Genomic DNA, 20,345 nt, shown 5'->3' with positions numbered 1-20,345 from the left:
ATCAGTAAGAGACATTTAAGTGCTACTAAAGTGCTAAACTACAAAGTGCTATCAGTAAGAGACATTTAAGTGCTACTAAAGTGTTAAACTACAAAGTGTTATCAGTAAGATGAGGAGCCAGCACAGCAAACAGTCGTGACTGATGAGGATATTCATAAACATCCATCCAAACATCTGTAAATAAGATGCAATAAAGAAACCTTCGTCTTCACAACATTAATCTATAGAATGTTTAAGTACAGTTTAAAAGGTAGAATATAGTGATAAATCATGTGAATCCAGCGTTACAATATCAACACAGACAACTAATAAGAAAGATAGGTTATATCATGAATTATATCTTTAAATGTTTAAAGGTAAGTGAGATTATTCCGACTTTGAGGTAAAGTAACACATTTTATATTTATTTTTGTTTTATAAAATATGGTCATTTTATTGTTTTGTGTCCTTTTATTAGTTGTTTTTGTATTTTCTTTATGTTTTCGTGTGGGAGCAAACGAAAAGAGCGCGCACTCGGGCACGCGGACGCGATGACGTGCGTTCTCACACGTGGGCGTTCCTTCAGTGGTCGGTGAGAGCCAATCAGATACGTCCAGGTCACAGGCCGGTTTCGGAGCGCGAGACAAGATGGCGGCTGCGAGGAACGGAAAGAGCGGACTCTTGGAGAAAGTGAGGCATCAACTGTGCTTGTTTTAGGTCAGATAGAAAGAAAAGATCCGCTTTGTATGTTTGTATTCATACTGCCAGCTCTGAGCCGCCGCTGTTAGCCCGCGAGGCTAACGCGTAGCTACTGATTACAGCTGCACCAGACTCCAACCGGAAACGGTCTCTTTAAGATTATTTAACTGCAACCGGAAACGGTCTCTTTAAGATTATTTAACTGCACCCGACTCCAACCGGAAACGGTCTCTTTAAGATTATTTAACTGCACCAGACTCCAACCGGAAACGGTCTCTTTAAGATTATTTAACTGCAACCGGAAACGGTCTCTTTAAGATTATTTAACTGCAACCGGAAACTGTCTCTTTAAGATTATTTAACTGCACCAGACTCCAACCGGAATCGGTCTCTTTAAGATTATTTAACTGCAACCGGAAACTGTCTCTTTAAGATTATTTAACTGCACCAGACTCCAACCGGAAACGGTCTCTTTAAGATTATTTAACTGCACCAGACTCCAACCGGAAACAGTCTCTTTAAGATTATTTAACTGCACCAGACTCCAACCGGAAACAGTCTCTTTAAGATTATTTAACTGCACCAGACTCCAACCGGAAACAGTCTCTTTAAGATTATTTAACTGCAACCGGAAACAGTCTCTTTAAGATTATTTAACTGCACCAGACTCCAACCGGAAACAGTCTCTTTAAGATTATTTAACTGCAACCGGAAACGGTCTCTTTAAGATTATTTAACTGCACCCGACTCCAACCGGAAACGGTCTCTTTAAGATTATTTAACTGCAACCGGAAACGGTCTCTTTAAGATTATTTAACTGCAACCGGAAACGGTCTCTTTAAGATTATTTGACTGCACATCCTGATAATAACATTTAGAAATAATAATCCTGAATCTCTCTGAGAGCGTTTGTCTCTGTGTTCCAGTGGAGGATCGATGAGAAACCAGTGAAAATAGATAAATGGGACGGAGCGGCTGTGAAGAACTCGCTGGACGATGCTGCAAAGAAGGTGAGCTTTTAATCTGAAAGGTCTCTTGGCATTTTACATTACATTTCATGTCATTTAGCTGACACTTTTATCCAAAGCGACTTACAATAAGTGCATTAAAAGTGTTAAACTACAAAGTGCTATCAGTAAGAGACATTTAAGTGCTGCTTAAGTTCTACCATGGCGCTACCTTCCCTATTCAAGGTGTAGTCAACAAGATGTGTTTTGCTGATCAATGACCAGTGGATCGGTCCTTCAGGTGCTGCTGGAGAAGTACGGGTACGTGGAGAACTTCGGGCTGGTGGACGGCCGGCTGGTCATCTGCACCGTCTCCTGTCTGTTCGCCATGCTGGCTCTGGTCTGGGACTTCCTGCACCCGTTCCCCGAGTCCAGACCGGTCCTGGCCTGCTGCGTCATCTCATATCCTTCTGGGGCACCGAGGCCTCCAGGTCTCAGATATCAGGTCCCCTGTCTAGGACCCCGGTCTCAGGTCCCCTTGTCTCAGATTTCCGGCCCCCTGGTCTGTGGTCCTGTATGAATGTCATGATGTGGTCTCAGTTCTCTGGTCCTGTATGAGTCTCATGATGTGGTCTCAGTTCTCTGGTCCTGTATGAGGGTCATGATGTGGTCTCTGGTCCTGTATGAGGGTCATGATGTGGTCCTGTAAGTGTTCTGGTTCCTTAACGCCCCCCCTGCATCACGTACTTCATCATGATGGGGGTCCTGACCCTCTACACCTCCTACAAGGAGAAGAACATCTTCCTGGTGTCTCTGCAGAAGGATCCTTCTGGACTGGATCCGGATCACATGTGGCAGCTCTCCTCCTCCCTCAAACGGTCTGAATCCTTTACCCAGCATGCACTCTGATCCACACACATGTACTTTGTTTCTTTATACTTTGTGGTTGTATATCCCAGGTGTACTAACATGTACTCTGTGTACTCTCAGGTTTGATGACCAGTACTCTCTCAGAGTTTCCTTCTCCGATGGGAAGTGGAGGAACTTCCGTGAAGCCGAGTTCACGAAGTCGGTGTCGACGTTCTTCGATGACAACGGGACTTTGTCCATGGACCAGTTTGAGAAGAGCGTCTCTAGACTGCACGACACACTGGCCTCGGACAAGAAGACCCAGTGACGGGGCAGTACACGAGTACGTTAGCACGCGAGTACATTAGCACGCGAGTACGTTAGCACGCGAGTACGTTAGCACGCGAGTACGTTAGCACTGAGTGAGTACGCGAGTACGTTAGCACGCGAGTACGTTAGCACGCGAGTACGTTAGCACGCGAGCACGCGAGTACGAGAGCACGCGAGTACGAGAGCACGCGAGTACGAGAGCACGCGAGTACGTTAGCACGCGAGTATGTGAGTACGTTAGCACGCGAGTATGTGAGTACGTTAGCACGCGAGTACGTTAGCACGCGAGTACGTTAGCACGCGAGTACGTTAGCACGCGAGTACGTTAGCACGCGAGTACGTTAGCACGCGAGTACGTTAGCACGCGAGTACGTGAGTACGCGAGTACGTTAGCACGCGAGTACGTTAGCACGCGAGTACGTGAGCACGCGAGTACGTTAGCACGCGAGTACGTTAGCACGCGAGTACGTGAGTACGCGAGTACGTGAGTACATTAGCACGCGAGTATATCAATACATTCTTACATTAGTAATGTAACATTCAGATGATTGGTTGATGAGCTATTGATCAGTTATTGGTGTTTCTGTCTTCCAGCTCATTTTAGACTCCACCTCCATAACTTCTGTCCTCTTAAATCACAACAAACCCTTCAGACCGGATGTTTTACACCAATCGCATTGTGACATCACTGGTGGGTGGAGCCGACTCAGCTGTGGGGTCACCAGGAGGAAAGAAGCCGCCTGATTGGTCCCAGCGGGTTCTTGAAGCAACAAGAGAAACTAAACCGATGATTAGTGTCGTTAGCATCTGTGATGTGATGCCTTACAACAGGAAGTGGAACCTTTACTTTGAAGGTTGAACTTGTTATTGCTCTGTAAAGTCTGTGGGTGGAAACTATTAAAGAAGGAGATTGTTACAGAAACACTTTGTTTGTTTATTCTGCACCACCTCGGTTCATCCAGCAGGTGGAGCTGCTGCTCCTCTGATCACTTATAATCAATGACTTTATTATTATTTACATAGATCACTCTGGTCATCATGACTTCCCTATAATAATGACAAGTATAATAAAGATCTGTTAATAAATGAGATTATTAGTTAATTTACTTAACGAACCACAAATAAAAGTGCAGAATAATATTAATTGGATTATTATATACATGTGTTCATCACTTTAGAGGTGTTCATAATACATTAATTATTAGATATGTAACCTGTGAAGTGACTGAAGATGTTTAATGTAAAAGTACAAGTAGCAGACGATATAAATACTGGAAACACTTTCACATATTATATATATATAAAAGTGTGTTTGGTTTTGGAGCGTTTTAGATGAAATGAAACCAGTTCTTACTGATTATTATTGATCAGAGCCGAGTTATTGAATTACTACAACTTTACATGAATATTTATATTTTGGGGACATGGTGGACCCTTACTGGAGCTCTACTGGGGACATGGTGGACCCTTACTGGAGCTCTACTGGGGACATGGTGGGCCCTTACTGGAGCTCTACTGGGGACATGGTGGACCCTTACTGGAGCTCTACTGGGAACATGGTGGACCCTTACTGGAGCTCTACTGGGGACATGGTGGACCCTTACTGGAGCTCTACTGGGGACACTGGAGCTCTACTGGGGACATGGTGGACCCTTACTGGAGCTCTACTGGGGACACTGGAGCTCTACTGGGAACATGGTGGACCCTTACTGGAGCTCTACTGGGGACATGGTGGACCCTTATTGGAGCTCTACTGGGGACACTGGAGCTCTACTGGGGACATGGTGGACCCTTACTGGAGCTCTACTGGGGACACTGGAGCTCTACTGGGGACATGGTGGACCCTTACTGGAGCTCTACTGGGGACACTGGAGCTCTACTGGGGACATGGTGGACCCTTACTGGAGCTCTACTGGGGACATGGTGGACCCTTACTGGAGCTCTACTGGGAACATGGTGGACCCTTACTGGAGCTCTACTGGGGACATGGTGGACCCTTACTGGAGCTCTACTGGGGACACTGGAGCTCTACTGGGGACATGGTGGACCCTTACTGGAGCTCTACTGGGAACATGGTGGGCCCTTACTGGAGCTCTACTGGGGACATGGTGGACCCTTACTGGAGCTCTACTGGGGACACTGGAGCTCTACTGGGGACATGGTGGACCCTTACTGGAGCTCTACTGGGGACATGGTGGGCCCTTACTGGAGCTCTACTGTGAACATGGTGGACCCTTACTGGAGCTCTACTGGGGACATGGTGGACCCTTACTGGAGCTCTACTGGGGACATGGTGGACCCTTACCGGAGCTCTACTGGGAACATGGTGGACCCTTACTGGAGCTCTACTGGGGACATGGTGGACCCTTACTGGAGCTCTACTGGGGACATGGTGGGCCCTTACTGGAGCTCTACTGGGGACATGGTGGACCCTTACTGGAGCTCTACTGGGGACACTGTAGCTCTACTGGGAACATGGTGGACCCTTACTGGAGCTCTACTGGGGACATGGTGGACCCTTACTGGAGCTCTACTGGGGACACTGGAGCTCTACTGGGGACATGGTGGACCCTTACTGGAGCTCTACTGGGGACACTGGAGCTCTACTGGGGACATGGTGAACCCTTACTGGAGCTCTACTGGGGACACTGGAGCTCTACTGGGGACATGGTGGGCCCTTACTGGAGCTCTACTGGGGACACGGTGGACCCTTACTGGAGCTCTACTGGGGACATGGTGGACCCTTACTGGAGCTCTACTGGGGACACTGGAGCTCTACTGGGGACATGGTGGACCCTTACTGGAGCTCTACTGGGGACATGGTGGGCCCTTACTGGAGCTCTACTGGGGACATGGTGGACCCTTACTGGAGCTCTACTGGGGACATGGTGGGCCCTTACTGGAGCTCTACTGGGGACATGGTGGACCCTTACTGGAGCTCTACTGGGGACACTGGAGCTCTACTGGGAACATGGTGGACCCTTACTGGAGCTCTACTGGGGACATGGTGGACCCTTATTGGAGCTCTACTGGGGACACTGGAGCTCTACTGGGGACATGGTGGATCCTTACTGGAGCTCTACTGGGGACACTGGAGCTCTACTGGGGACATGGTGGACCCTTACTGGAGCTCTACTGGGGACACTGGAGCTCTACTGGGGACATGGTGGACCCTTACTGGAGCTCTACTGGGGACACTGGAGCTCTACTGGGGACATGGTGAACCCTTACTGGAGCTCTACTGGGGACACTGGAGCTCTACTGGGGACATGGTGGGCCCTTACTGGAGCTCTACTGGGGACATGGTGGACCCTTACTGGAGCTCTACTGGGGACACTGGAGCTCTACTGGAGCTCTACTGGGGACATACTTGAAGTTTCAGGACGTTATGACTTTTATAACATTATGTTACAATTGCATTATGTTTTGGGTATGTGCTTTTTTATGTGTAACACTACTCAGGGGTGTGGTAGTAATCTTTGATCTTTGTGGATGTTTTGATGTTGTTTAACTTTGAACATTTATATTGTAGTGAGGACTTGCTAGTCTTAGAAGTTGAAGTTTCAGGACGTAGTAATCTTTGATCTTTGTGAAAGTAATAAAAGTCTATGTTTTAGAGTTTTAAGATATAAGTCAGTTAGCTTTCTCACTTAACTTACCTGACAAAGCTGAACCCCCAAAATGTTGAAAGATTATTGTAATTCTTGTGTATCAAGAATACCAATATCATGGGGGTATAATCTGGCCTGAGGGGTATGAATTGGCCTAGGCCATAATATACCCGGGATATAATCTAGCCTAGGCCCCTTTAACTCCAGATATAGTCCGGACTGGGGGTATACTATGGCCTGTTACACCGGGATCGAACCACCAATCCTCTGATTGAAGGCCAACCCCGCTCTGCCACTGAGCCACAGTCGCCCACCGCCCAATATTGACCTCAGACTCTTCACTTTATAATCTGAATGTTACAATTCATATCCAACATTTCCTAACTAGCAGAACTAATATGTTGTGATGTGTCTGTCCATCCCGAGGTTGTCTCAGAGCGGTCTGAGGGGAGGTCCTTATCGGCCCCCCGTGGACCAGTGGAACCAGTGCTGAGGTCTGTCCGGACTGATTGGTCTCAGAGGGAATTAGTGGAAACTGGCTGATGTGAAGGAGCCACAAACATGTTGCCATGAAGTGACCTTTGACCTGAGGGACTTCATTAATGAGCATCAGTGATGTACCTTCCCTCAACACCCGTGTGAGGGAAGTTACATCAGAGGAAAGTTAAAGGTATTTAGTTTGAGCATCACTTTAGTTTATCAGAACTTTAAAAAACCAAATGTTTATCATCTAATGAAATGTGTCATTAGAAGTCTGACCAATTCTGCAGCTTTTGAGGATCTTTTAGCTCCCGTTTAGGTTTTAGTGAATATTTCTATCCATCAGCAGTCAGCTCACGTCACGTCTCATCAACAAGCTGCTGGAGACGAAAGCTGTCAGAAATAATCACTTGAGGAGCACACAATGAAACAAGCTTAGCTGCTGTTTGTGGAGATAAAGTCAATGTGCTCTCAGCTATTGAGGGATTGTGTCAGTCAGAGATTCTCATGGACTCACAAAAAGACATGAAATCAGATCTGACCTGAGGACTGTTTCTAAGCAGATCTGTGACTCAAAATGACTTCCAGACTCTTAAAGACCTCACGAGAAGATAACAAACTCTACAATAGCTAGCGAGCTAATCCCACCATGCTACACTGTTCCTGCACTGCTTCTACGCTTCATAACGGAAACGCCACTGATTGTTTTAGTGAGTCAGCCACTTTCTGTTGGTAGCCTGCTGGGCTGTCCTTTTAGAACCTCTTAGAACCTTGTAGAACCTTGTGAACAATAAAGTTTGAGGAATCAGTTCCTCCATTGAAGAGGATTTTAACTGCAGCAGAAAAGAAACTCACCTGAGGTCAATTCTGCTTGGTCCTGTTGGGTCCTGTTGGATTCTGCTTGGTCCTGTTGAGTTCTGTTTGGTCCTGTTGGTTTCTGCTTGGGTCCTGTTGGGTTCTGCTTGGTCCTTTTGGGTTCTGTTGGGTTCTATTCAATTCAATTCAGTTTATTTTGTACAGCCCAATATCACAAATTACAAACTCCCCTCAGAGGGCTTTACAATCTGTACACATACGACATCCCTGACCTTTGACCTCACATCGGATCAGAAAAAACACCCCCAAAAAGTAGTAAAAGTAAACTCGTTCTGCTAGTTTATGTTGGATTCTGTTGGGTTCCGCTTGGTCCTGTTGGGAATAATGAAGTAAGATAAAGTTGATGAAGTTAAATTTAACATTCTTAATGTAAATAAAAGGACTACAAAATGTATGTCAGTGAAACCGGATCGCATCACACATGGTTCAGTGTCACCTGTCCATCGGCTGCACCGGAGGTGGGTCCTGTTTGGGCCTATTGGGTTCTGTTTGGTACTCTTGGGTCCTGTTGGGTTCTGTTTGTTACTGTTGGGTCCTGCTTGGTTCTGTTTGGTTGTGTATGGTCCTGCTTGGTTCTGTTTTGTCCTAAAGCTGTCAGCATAATGAAGAGTACAAGATCTCTCAGTACTTGTGGTACAAGTACTAAGTATCAGGAAATAGAAATACTCAACATAATATTAATAATAACAGATTTTAACTCTGATTTCAGTGACGACACTCAATAAAGTTTTCATTCAGCTAAACTTTATTTAAGAAACAAACGGAATCAGAGTTCTGATTCGCTTCAGGGGACCGCTGCCATTCAGAACCAGGTCTTGTTGTGGTCAACAGTGCAGGACTCAGGAGACCAGCTGGGTCCCCACAGCACCTGACAAGTTAGTACTACTAGTACTCTTACTGTATTAGAGTATATTTCCAGTGTGCTACTAGTACTTTTACTGCAGTAACAACAGAGTATGACCATCATGGCTTCCTGTCGTCTGCAGGTCTCTGACCCCCTTCATGCCCGTCTGTCTGCCTATGAACACATAAATATATCTTATATATAAACATAAAAATATCTTATATATACATACATATATACATATATATATTATATATATATATATATATAGTATGTCCACCATGTCCCCAGTAGACCTCCAGTAAGGGTCCACCATGTCCCCAGTAGAGCTCCAGTAAGGGCCCACCATGTCCCCAGTAGAGCTCCAGTAAGGGTCCACCATGTCCTCAGTAGAGCTCCAGTGTCCCCAGTAGAGCTCCAGTAAGCGTCCACCATGTCCCCAGTAGAGCTCCAGTAAGGGCCCACCATGTCCCCAGTAGAGCTCCAGTAAGGGCCCACCATGTCCCCAGTAGAGCTCCAGTAAGGGTCCACCATGTCCCCAGTAGAGCTCCAGTAAGGGCCCACCATGTCCCCAGTAGAGCTCCAGTAAGGGTCCACCATGTCCCCAGTAGAGCTCCAGTGTCCCCAGTAGAGCTCCAGTAAGGGTCCACCATGTCCCCAGTAGAGCTCCAGTAAGGGCCCACCATGTCCCCAGTAGAGCTCCAGTAAGGGCCCACCATGTCCCCAGTAGAGCTCCAGTGTCCCCAGTAGAGCTCCAGTAAGGGTCCACCATGTCCCCAGTAGAGCTCCAGTGTCCCCAGTAGAGCTCCAGTAAGGGTCCACCATGTCCCCAGTAGAGCTCCAGTAAGGGACAGAACACTCACACTCTTCTGATCACTGCTGACGGACACACAGTTCCTGACTATTGGCCCCGCCCTTTTACAGACTGACTCCGCCCCATATGCACTGAGTTTAATCTTTAAACAATTATATTTCAAAGTTGGATTAATATCTCAACTGCGGCTGCTAAAAACACAAATGAAGTAAAAGTGTTACATAAAATATAAATATTCATGTAAAGTTGTAGTAATTCAATAACTCGGCTCTGATCAATAATAATCAGTAAGAACCAGCAATTCCTTGCTACAATATAAATGTTCAAAATTAAACACTGATAACAACATAACAATGATCATGCTTGTTTTCAAGTGTTCTGTTGATGACTGCAGATTGAAGCTTGCGGGATAGGTCAACCAATCCATGGAGTCACCGACTTTTGTGTGGACGACGATGTCGCAACTCAACAGATTCACTGTGGCCATGATCTCTGCATCAGTTGCCCAGACTCCATCACGAGAGATGCCAGAGGTGTTCACATCTTCATTCACATTTCGGTTCAAGTAGTCCTGTAGATTTTGTCAAGTCAGTGTTCATGTGGTGGACGACTTTATCTCTGAGAAAAGAGTGGTTGTCCTCTGTTCTTGTCAGGATGTAGCTGATGGCCCGGGAGTAGCAGTTGCCAAAGCCGTGGTTGTTCAAAGTCCTTTGTGCGTCCACAGTACACAACCTTACCAAACGGAAGGCCAAGAGTGGTGCTAAAATACTTCCTTCCTGAACTTGTAAGTGGGTTGAAAGTCTTGGTCTGCTTGTATTCTGTGAGATGTTGAGGTCATCATTGTCTGGTTCTTCACGTGGTCTTTTGAGTGTCTTTTGCTTTGGGCTGTCATTGGCAGAGTTACGTGGAGAATCATCAGGGGACTGGGGTGGTGGAGAAGCCTCTTCCTCCAGGTAAATCTTAAGGTTGCTGGCGTGGTAGGTGTTCCTCAGTATCTTGTCAGTTTTATTGTTCTTAACTTTTACTCGGCCCTTGGTCAAGGATTCCACAACCAAGTAGGGTCCAATCCAACGTGGATCCATCTTTGAACCCATGTGAAATACGGCACTGATTCTTGATATAGAACAGCGGTCCTCAATCTTTTTTGAGCCACGGACCGGTTTCATGTCAGACAATATCTTCACGGACCGGCCTTCACAGTGTGGGCGATAAATATGACGTAATAAAATGATACGACCGGCATAAAGTGCATAAAAATAACATTCACCATGACGCCGAATTAGTGGGAGCCCTGAGCTTGTTTATCTGCAACGAACCGCGGTCCCATCTCGGGGTGACGGGAGACCACAACACCCAAAGTGTGTTTATGTCCAGTCTGCTCCCTAACTTAGTTTAGTTTGTTATGTCCAGTCTGTAACTTAGTTACAACAACCGCACACAGGGCTCAAGTATAGAGGATAATAATCACACATATTGGTATATTTCCCAAAAGCAAAATATTTAGTTTAGTTTAGGTTTAGGATTCATTAATAGGCTTGAGTCAAAGATGGCTGCTACTCCACCTCCTCGGCCGGTGCCTCGAGGAATGTGAGTATTAATATGACTTGGAGGAGTTGATTCATTTAGGCTGACATATTCTTCATGGCTCAGCCAGGTTTCAGTAAGACACAATAAATCAATGTGATTAAATGATATTAAATCATTTACTAATACAGCTTTAGATGACAGAGATCGAATATTTAGGAGTCCACATTTAATGATCCTGTTTTGTTGCACTGTTGCAGTAGTGATGTTAACCTGTATGAGGTTATTTTGTATGACTCCTCTTCTGGTTACTTTTGATTTAATTAATTTAAGTGGCCGTGGGACAGACACAGTCTCTATAGAGTTAAGGTTAAGGGTGGGTAACTGCTCCAATGGAAGTGCAGAGAAGGGTGGAAGACTACAACTCTGCTTCTGCTTCCTGATCTGAACTCTGGGTCATGGATTAAGTCCGTTAATCAACTTGGCCATGTTCACAGAAATGAGACGCGCTCCATCCCAAGTGGGATGAATGCCGTCTGGACTCATCAGATCAGGCTTTCCCCAGAAAGTCTGCCAGTTATCTATGTAGCCCACATTGTTTGCTGGGCACCACCTGGACAACCAGCGGTTGAATGACGACATGCGGCTATACATGTCATCATTGATCAGATTGGGGAGAGGGCCAGAGAAAACTACGGTGTCCGACATTGTCTTGGCATAAGTACACACCGATTCCACATTAATTTTAGTGACCTCCGACCGCCGCAGTCGGGAGTCATTACCGCCAGCGTGTATTATAATCTTACTGTAACTACGCTCATCTTTAGCCAGCAGTTTTAAACAAGATTCAATGTCGCCCGCTCTGCCCCCCGGGATGCATACGACTTTGGTCCCTGGCTTCCCTATCTTCACGTTTCTGACTATGGAGCTACCTATAACCAGAGTGGGTTTCTCAGCGGGTGTGTCGCTGAGTGGGGAAAACTGGTTCGAAACGTGAAGAGGTTGGCGGTGCTCAGTGGGCTTCTGTTTAGACTTAAAACCCCTTCGAACAGTCACCCAGCCATCCGGCTGCTCGGGGGCTGCCGGGGGACAGCTAACAGAGCCGTGCATCTAACCCACTTAGAACTGCCTCCAACCAGCAAATGAACTACACTTGTTGCATGTACCGTTATCATTAAGGGGGGCAGAGGAATAGCTATACATGAGACACTCTGAGCAAGAGGGAGGGGAGGGGGAGAAGAAAAAACATTGCAAGCTGGACGTGCCCTGAAGACCTCTAAAGCACAGGTGTCAAACTCAAGGCCCGCTATCATTTTATGTGGCGACGGCTTGAAAGGATCTGATCACCACAAAGTGGGTTGTGGACTCGTTTTCAGTGGCCGTGGGCAAAATAATATGTTAAGAAATAAATCCTGTGCTTTTATTTTGAAGGTCCTGTTTTATGCAGCGGAGTGCCGTCTATTCTATCCTTCATGCTGCGTTCACACTAAAAGAGAAACAAACCTTCGCGTCGCCAATTGAATTGTCCAACTGATCCCAGATCATTTTAGTTTTATCTCTCGCCTTTTCTATTAGTCAGGAAGAAATCTGCCTTAGTTTTTCTTAATTTCATTACCACTTTGTTCCTTAGCATAGCAAAATGTTGTCTGTCATGGCTCAATTTATTTTTAATTGCAGTTTTTAAGACCCCAAGAATCCCGTTCTTTCATTATTTAAAAAAATGAAATAAAGATGATAAGATGATAAAGATATCATTTATTAAAGGAACAGAGTGTTTGATGTTTGTGCCTAAATTTGCAACTAAAATCCTTGATAGTGTTCTCTAATTTATCTGAGATTTTTTTACTGTCTTCCTCAATGTCTATTCCCAACAGTAGATCATCCCAATCAATTAATTGAAAAATATCTTGATTTCTTTTGGGGATTCTAAAAGATTCATCCTCCCTGACCAAAGGCCTAAACCGCTTGCTGGTTAGTTTCCTGGCTACCAGAATTAGATTGTGGTCAGAAAGACCAGTTACCATGTTGAGACTTTTTAGAATTATATCAGGCCTATTACTAAATATTAAATCAATTTGGGTCCTGGAAGAATTGGTTAGTCTTGTGGGCCCACAGACCATCTGTACAAGGTCAAAGTCATCAGTTATCTGTTTAAGATTCTTTCTAGATGATTTTTCCTCCCATTTATATTAAAATCACCCATAATAATGACCTCTTTACTGAAATTATATTCTTTTAAAAGTTTCTCAAATTCCTCATATAAACTGTTTTTGGAAGAGGGAGGCCGATAAATTACAATAAGTGAAAAAGACATTTGAGGTGATAAAATGATATCTAGACCTATACATTCCAAGTCTTTACAGACAGTCCACTGGTCCATTTATCAAAGATGTCGAACCGCATGGATCCGACAAACCCGCGGTGCAGTCGGCCGTCACGTTAGCTTCCAGGCTCGGCTCCAGCGCTGGTAGTCCCCCCAAGGCAAGCTGCGGATCGGCCAGCGGGCAACCGCAAAACCCGGTCTGGAAAAATAGCGATGGCCCATCGGCCGCTGCACCAGCCCCTCCACTCAGAGAAGGCAGCTCTCTCCAACCAGCGCCAAGTGAGCCCGTTGTAATCCGTGTATCATCTGCTTTGGGGTTGACTTCCCTCCCTGGTGTAGTTCTGATGGAAGTTCTGGAGGCATATCGTTCCCGAAGTGGTTGACATTACTTTCAGAAATATATTTTGAGTCTACTTTCATAAATCTGTTTGACTCTGATGTGCGTTGGGTGGACAGGGGGCTCGAGATTGAGTGGGCTACAACAAGAAGCTTCTCGAACCCGAGTTGGCCACCACAATGAGGCTTATCGAGCCCAGGACTCCCTGAGAAGTCTTCATCCTCAACTTCATACGAGTAATGTATGTGGAGGTTATATCGTTCCCGAACTGGTTGACTTTCCTATTGGACATATGTCATGTTTTGACTCTGATGTTGGGTGGACATCGTTTTCGTGATCGAGTTAGCACAATCGCTCTGCCTAGACTGAGCACTCGGATTACGTAAAGCCAAAATGAAAAGACAGAAGAAACACACACACACACACACAGGAGTGGGCAATTCCACATTTATTCATACATCCACAGAGAGTGGGGGGTTAAATAAATATTAGATTAGATTTTAGTTTTTTTTTTTGTTATTAAACCTCTCCTCAAAAAGCCCACTCTTAATCCAGAGGTGTTGGCTAACTACAGACTGATGTCTAACCTTCCCTTCCTCTCTAAGATCCTTGAGAAAGTAGGACTCATCTCTGTAGTGGTCTTGTTAGACCTTAGTGCTGATAAAGGACTCATCTCTGTACTGGTCTTGTTAGACCTTAGTGCTGATAAAGGACTCATCTCTGTACTGGTCTTATTAGACCTTAGTGCTGATAAAGGACTCATCTCTGTACTGGTCTTGTTAGACCTTAGTGCTGATAAAGGACTCATCTCTGTACTGGTCTTGTTAGACCTTAGTGCTGATAATGGACTCATCTCTGTACTGGTCTTGTTAGACCTTAGTGCTGATAATGGACTCATCTCTGTACTGGTCTTGTTAGACCTTAGTGCTGATAAAGGACTCATCTCTGTACTGGTCTTGTTAGACCTTAGTGCTGATAAAGGACTCATCTCTGTACTGGTCTTATTAGACCTTAGTGCTGATAAAGGACTCATCTCTGTACTGGTTTTGTTAGACCTTAGTCTTAAAGACATAAAAACATACAGCCTTGATTGGTGATGCTCCATCATATCTTAAGGAGCTTGTAGTACCATATTGCCCCACTAGAGAGCTGCGCTCACTAAATGCGGGGCTACTTGTGGTTCCTAGAGTCCTAAAAAGTAGGATGGGAGCAAGAGCCTTCAGTTATCAAGCTCCTCTTTTATGGAACCAGCTTCCACTTTCAGTCCGGGAGGCAGACACAGTCACCTCATTCAAGAATAGACTTAAGACTTTCCTCTTTAATAGTGCTTATAGTTAGGGCTGAATCAGGTTTGTCCTGGTCCAGCCCCTTGATATGCTGCTATAGGCTTATAGGCTGCTGGGGGATGTTTTAGGATACACTGAGCACCTCTCTCCTCTTCTCTCTCTCCTTATGGATGAATTTACATCTCTCCATTGCACCTTATTAACTCTGCTTCCTCCCCGGAGTCGTTGTGACTTCACGTCTCATAGGGTCCATTGAACCTGGAGGTGTCCGATGCTGGTGAGCCGGCCTCCCGCGTTGGCCCTGCTGATGCCCCGCCCCCTCCTCTCTACCTCCTTCTGTTTCATGGACTGTGGAGGTCCATTCATACATTCTGTCATTTTCATTGAATGCGTTGTAACTCTGTAACTCTGTTCATCTGGTCACATGACATCTATTCATCTGTCCATCCGGGGAGAGGGATCCTCCTCTGTTGCTCTCCTGAAGGTTTCTTCCCTTTTTTTCCCTGAAAGGGTTTTTTCTATTATTTGGCAGTTTTTTTTCTGATCCGATGTGAGGTCAAAGGTCAGGGATGTCGTATGTGTACAAATTGTAAAGCCCTCTGAGGAAAATTTGTAATTTGTGATATTGGGCTATATAAAATAAACTGAATTGAATTAAATTGAATCTGCTGCTCTACATCTCTCTTCTGACCACTGAGATTGTTTGATGGTAATCGTTTCTATTCCTTGTCTGACATGACATGAATGAGGTGGGACTGGTGTTGATAAGCCCTTCCTTCCCATGCAGAGGTATAAACAGCAGATATCCAAGCAGCATTGGCAGTCCGCTAATCTGCCGGTTTCAAACATTTATTTGTGTAGAATGAATGCTTTTGTGTCAATTAAGAAGTCTATTTTAAATGTAGTTGTGTATTAATTGAGGCTGGGAAGTAAATTGTAAGTATTGCTGCTTATGAGTTCTTCTTTGGTCTTTGCTTGACCATTATCAACTAAAACCGTGACACTGTGTTTTCAGCTATGAATACAGTGTTATTTAGAACACTGATTTTGATTAAATCAAATGATGCAGTTTGATAATTGAGAAGTGAAACTTGTTACCATTAGTTCTGTCATCTAAAACTAGAATGAAGGTAAATTCAACTTTATCTTACTTCATTCTTGGAGCTTATGAGCACGTTGGAAATTTGAAGTACTTGTATTTTATGTTAACTGCAATGTTATACATTGTTATAGTTATTGTCAACATATCTCTTATAGTGGTGATCTGTATGAACAGAAGCTTACATGAACCTATGTACCTTTTTCTCTGCAGCCTGTTTGTAAATGAACTGTATGGTAGTTCAGGGTTGTTTCCATTCCTTCTGGTTCAGATCCTCTCTGACATTCACACTGTTTCTGCTCCACTTTGTTTCCTGCAGATCTTCTGTTTGTACACTTATGTAAATATAGAGAATTGTAATTTAGCCGTGATGTCTTATGACAGATTTCTTGCTATCTGTTATCCTCTACAATATAACACACATATGACTTTTAACAAAGCGGTTATCTTTATTGCTGTAATATGGTTTTATTCTTTTGTAAAATTCTTAATTACTTTATCCTTAAACATCCGTTTGACATTTTGTGGAAACATCATAAACAGTCTAATTTGCAGTAACTACCTTGTTGTTAAGTTGGCCTGTTCTGACACTCAAGTGAATAACATTTATGGACTTTTTGGTACTGTTCTCACCATTTTAGTTCCTCTGCTTCCAATCCTTTTCTCGTACATGAGGATCCTTAAGATTTGTTTCTGTGGTTCTAAACAGACCAGACAGAGAGCAGTCAGTACCTGCACACCTCACCTCGCTTCCCTGCTCAACTTCTCCTTTGGCTGCTTCTTTGAAATCATTCAGAGTAGATTTGATATGACCAATGTACCCAGACTGCTGCGAATCATCCTCTCACTGTATTTTCTCATCATTCAGCCACTTTTGAATCCCATCATGTTTGGATTGCAAATGTCTAAAATAAGGAATACATGTAAACGTATCCTTTGTTATAAAATGTTCACCTGTCGCAAAGATACGATGTAGACGAAATAATAAAGTGTCATTAAATGTGCATCTTGTTTCAAAGTGTTACAACTTGTCGCTAATTTCTATTGGATTTGATGAACTGAAATTATTCCAGAAATGAATTTTTTCAACATAGAAAATGAAACATGATCTCAAAGAGAACTCAGTAGGAAGTGTTGATTGTTTGATTGTATTTCTTATATTGTTATATTGATAACCCAAGTCATGAGCCCAGTGTCTAACTCATAGGAACGGTTTTGCATGAACACAACATATTCTGTGTGGTTCTTGATGATGCTTTGGGTCTGTTGGTGTAGACCGTGTCCCTGATTGCCCCTCAGTTGTTGTGAATCTAAGTTCAGCAGCAGATGAGATCTTTTCTCTGGAGCTGTTCCAAGACCGACAGGATCAGAAAGGCCTCATATGGCCTCCAATGCTGGATCGGGTATCGGTGTGTACGTGAGCCTATAAACCGATGTCATTCATCAGCTCGTTTATTTCATTGATTTTCACAGTTTTTATCCCACCAGGAAAGAGGATTCACACATGTCTGAGGGCAATTACAGATGGAAATTGACAACTTATTCCTGACCCTACCCACCCAATGTAGGGTTACAGGTTATGGAACTTAGGTAAATTCATGGGGTGGATAGGGGATCCACCCCATGAATTTACCTAAGTTCCATCGAGAGGTTCTTTTAAGGAGTCATAGTAGTATAAAAAAGGTCTCCATACCTTTATTAAAGGTTTGGGAGGACACTCTGAGAGTATATTTAATTTGTTCAAGTGTCAGGATATACATGACATCTTTGACCCAGTGGAAGAACGATGGTGGCACACTGCTTCCATCTCAGAAGGATCAAATGTCGAGCAAGGACTTTTGTGAAGGCTACGACCACATTGGCTTTTTTTGGTAAACGGGCACGGCATTCCTCTAGTATTAAGCCAAAGAGTGCGCAAATTGTGTCCGGGTCAAATTGAGCTGCAAACATCCCACCATAAGCTTTAAAATACTTCTCCAAAAGGTGCTGGGCATAGCCAAAACGTGTGTAACAAGTCTGCTGGCTGGCCTTTACATCGAGGACATAACGGATCAGAGTGATCTGCAAGTAGCGGAAAAAAATTGTTACTTGGTAGATTATAGATTTGCGATAATTGGGAGAAAATGAAGCAAACATGTCTTCTATGTATAAATGATGGATTGATCTGATCCCTTTATCAAACCATAGAGTAAATGCCTTATCTGTACAGGAGGGAGTAAACATATGATTACATTTGATGGGGGAGTGGGTGGAGGCTGCTTGCAGCCCAAAATGTCTCCTAAACTGAGCCCATATTCTTATTTGTGATTTACTATTATGTTTGTACTCAAGTTATTGCTAAGAATAGGCAGGGCTGCACAGCCCACTGAGCCGAGGTGGTGCCGGCAGGAAGGGAATTCTATTTGTACCCAGTCGACCTTTCCTACAATTGGCCTGTCTTCAAACCAGTGAAGTAGCTTCTGGATATTGCATGCCCAATAGTAAAAGAGAAAATTGGGTTAAGCTATGCCTCCTGCGGGCTTTGGTCTTTGGAGTTGAGTCTTAATCAGCCGACTAGGTTTGGTCCCCTTTTTGAAAGAAATCATATTTTTATCAAGATTCTTTTTTAAAAGTGCTATAATAATTTGGCTAATACTATCATTTTAACTAGGTTAACATGACCCACTAATGGTAACAAGGCCCAGCGAGTCATATCCTGTTAAGTACTTGATGCCATCCCGGGCCACCTTAAAGGGGAAAAGGCTGGAAGCGAGTCCCTCTGCTTCAGAGTTTAGAGGGAAAAGTTAGCTTACATCCTGATATTTTCCCAATATAATTCAGGATATCTAGAATATAGGGAAGAGATAGAGATGGGTCGGAGACATACAGCAGCAAATCATCAGCGTAAAGAGAAACCTTCAGTTCTAAATCACCCCGAGGTATCCCCTTAAAGTCCTTACAGAGACTGCTTGGGGCTCAATGGCCAGAGCAAACAAGAGAGGAGAAAGGACACCCTTGTCCTGTTCCCCGTCCAAGGGGGAAGTAGTCAGATTGAGTACTGTTAGAGATTACAGCTGCTAGGGGAGAAGAATAAAGTAATCTAATCCAGGCAGTGAGAAGACATATTTTAGGAGGGCAGTAAATAAGTATTTCCCCTCGACCTGGTCAAAGGCCTTCTCTGCATCAAGAGAAACCACTACCTCTGGGCACGTTAAAGGGGCCGAATGGACAACATTGAATAGTTTTCGTAAATTTTAGTGGGAGTGTCGGCCTTGGATAAATCCTGTTTGATCAGGGGAGACAAGATCTGGGATCACACTCTCCAGGAGTTTAGCTAGGACCTTAGACAGCACTTTAACCTTTTGAAAACCCACCGATTTTTTAGGTTTCTGCTTGAAATACCTAAACTAAAAAAGGTGTATCTCAGCAACCACAAAGGCTATTTGAATAACGTTGGTGTTATAATAAAGGCAACACATGTGTGCTTTTGTTCAGATGTGTAAATATTAGTATATTTGTTACTGGTTAAGAGTAAATAAAGATGAAAGACAGCAAAAGTTGAATTTTCAGGTTTGCCTAGAAAGAAAAAGCACTTTCAGGATAATTATCTCTTGGTAGGATGCAGAGCAAAGGGCAAACACCACAGAGGTCATAGCACACTATGGGACCAGACTCTCTGCAAAGTTTGATTTTGAAAAAGTAAAGCAGAACAAAGTTAGAGAGCTTTTAGTACAGATTAATTAGGCGAAATGGGCATTTGGGCACCATATGTGCAATTTGAATTTTCTCATATACAAAACCATATATTTCACTTGTATATTACTTATGGTGTTCAATACATCAAATACAGCAGTCTTTGTTGATTTGAAGAAGAACATTTTTTTTTTTTCTTTCTTTTTTTTAAAGCCAAAGATAAGCAACATTTGTGACTAACGCGATTCATGTTGCTGTGTTCTTTGGCTCACATCTCGGTGATGCTTTGGTGCAGAAGGATTTTTCTAAATATGTTTAGAATCTGTGTTAAATCATCTTGCTCTTGCTATCTGGCTTTTTCTGATCGCACCGAGCTACGGGTTGCTAGTTCTGAAAACGTGCTGAGTGGGCTGACTCCTGACAAAATGATGACTATGATATTTTAATAATTCTTTCAGTTTGAGTTGTGTGGAAATGGCTTACTGATTCTTGTAGCCCAAGTTGTCTTGTTTAATTTGATGTATAACATCAATATATTTACTCGTGTTTATTGTAATGTTTCACACAGTCTAACTATAATGTGTAAATCGGCCCCCAATTGGGGCCCATGGTTTTTAAAAGGTTAAAATCTACATTACGTAGGGATATGGGGCAATAAGATGAGTAGAATACCGG

General features: G+C 43.9%; 2 protein-coding genes across 2 annotated transcripts; both read left to right on the top strand.

Moving 5' to 3' along the window:
* Window positions 1-546: 546 nt before the first annotated feature.
* Window positions 547-3,726, top strand: spcs2 (signal peptidase complex subunit 2). Its single transcript, XM_034549016.1, has 6 exons — window positions 547-669; window positions 1,605-1,688; window positions 1,927-2,087; window positions 2,369-2,503; window positions 2,616-2,817; window positions 3,399-3,726. Exons 1-5 carry the CDS (start codon window positions 628-630, stop codon window positions 2,800-2,802), a joined length of 609 nt encoding a protein of 202 aa, XP_034404907.1. The 5' UTR covers window positions 547-627; the 3' UTR covers window positions 2,803-2,817; window positions 3,399-3,726.
* Window positions 3,727-16,023: 12,297 nt separating this feature from the next.
* On the top strand, window positions 16,024-16,974 carry LOC117741856 (olfactory receptor 11A1-like). The gene has a single exon (XM_034549088.1). It carries the CDS (start codon window positions 16,024-16,026, stop codon window positions 16,972-16,974), a length of 951 nt encoding a protein of 316 aa, XP_034404979.1.
* Window positions 16,975-20,345: the final 3,371 nt, after the last annotated feature.

This window comes from Cyclopterus lumpus, chromosome 13 (assembly GCF_009769545.1).
Source record: "Cyclopterus lumpus isolate fCycLum1 chromosome 13, fCycLum1.pri, whole genome shotgun sequence".
Taxonomy (NCBI): Eukaryota; Metazoa; Chordata; class Actinopteri; order Perciformes; family Cyclopteridae; genus Cyclopterus; species Cyclopterus lumpus.
Note: the sequence above shows the minus strand (reverse complement) of the source record. Positions and strands in the feature narration are given on the sequence as shown.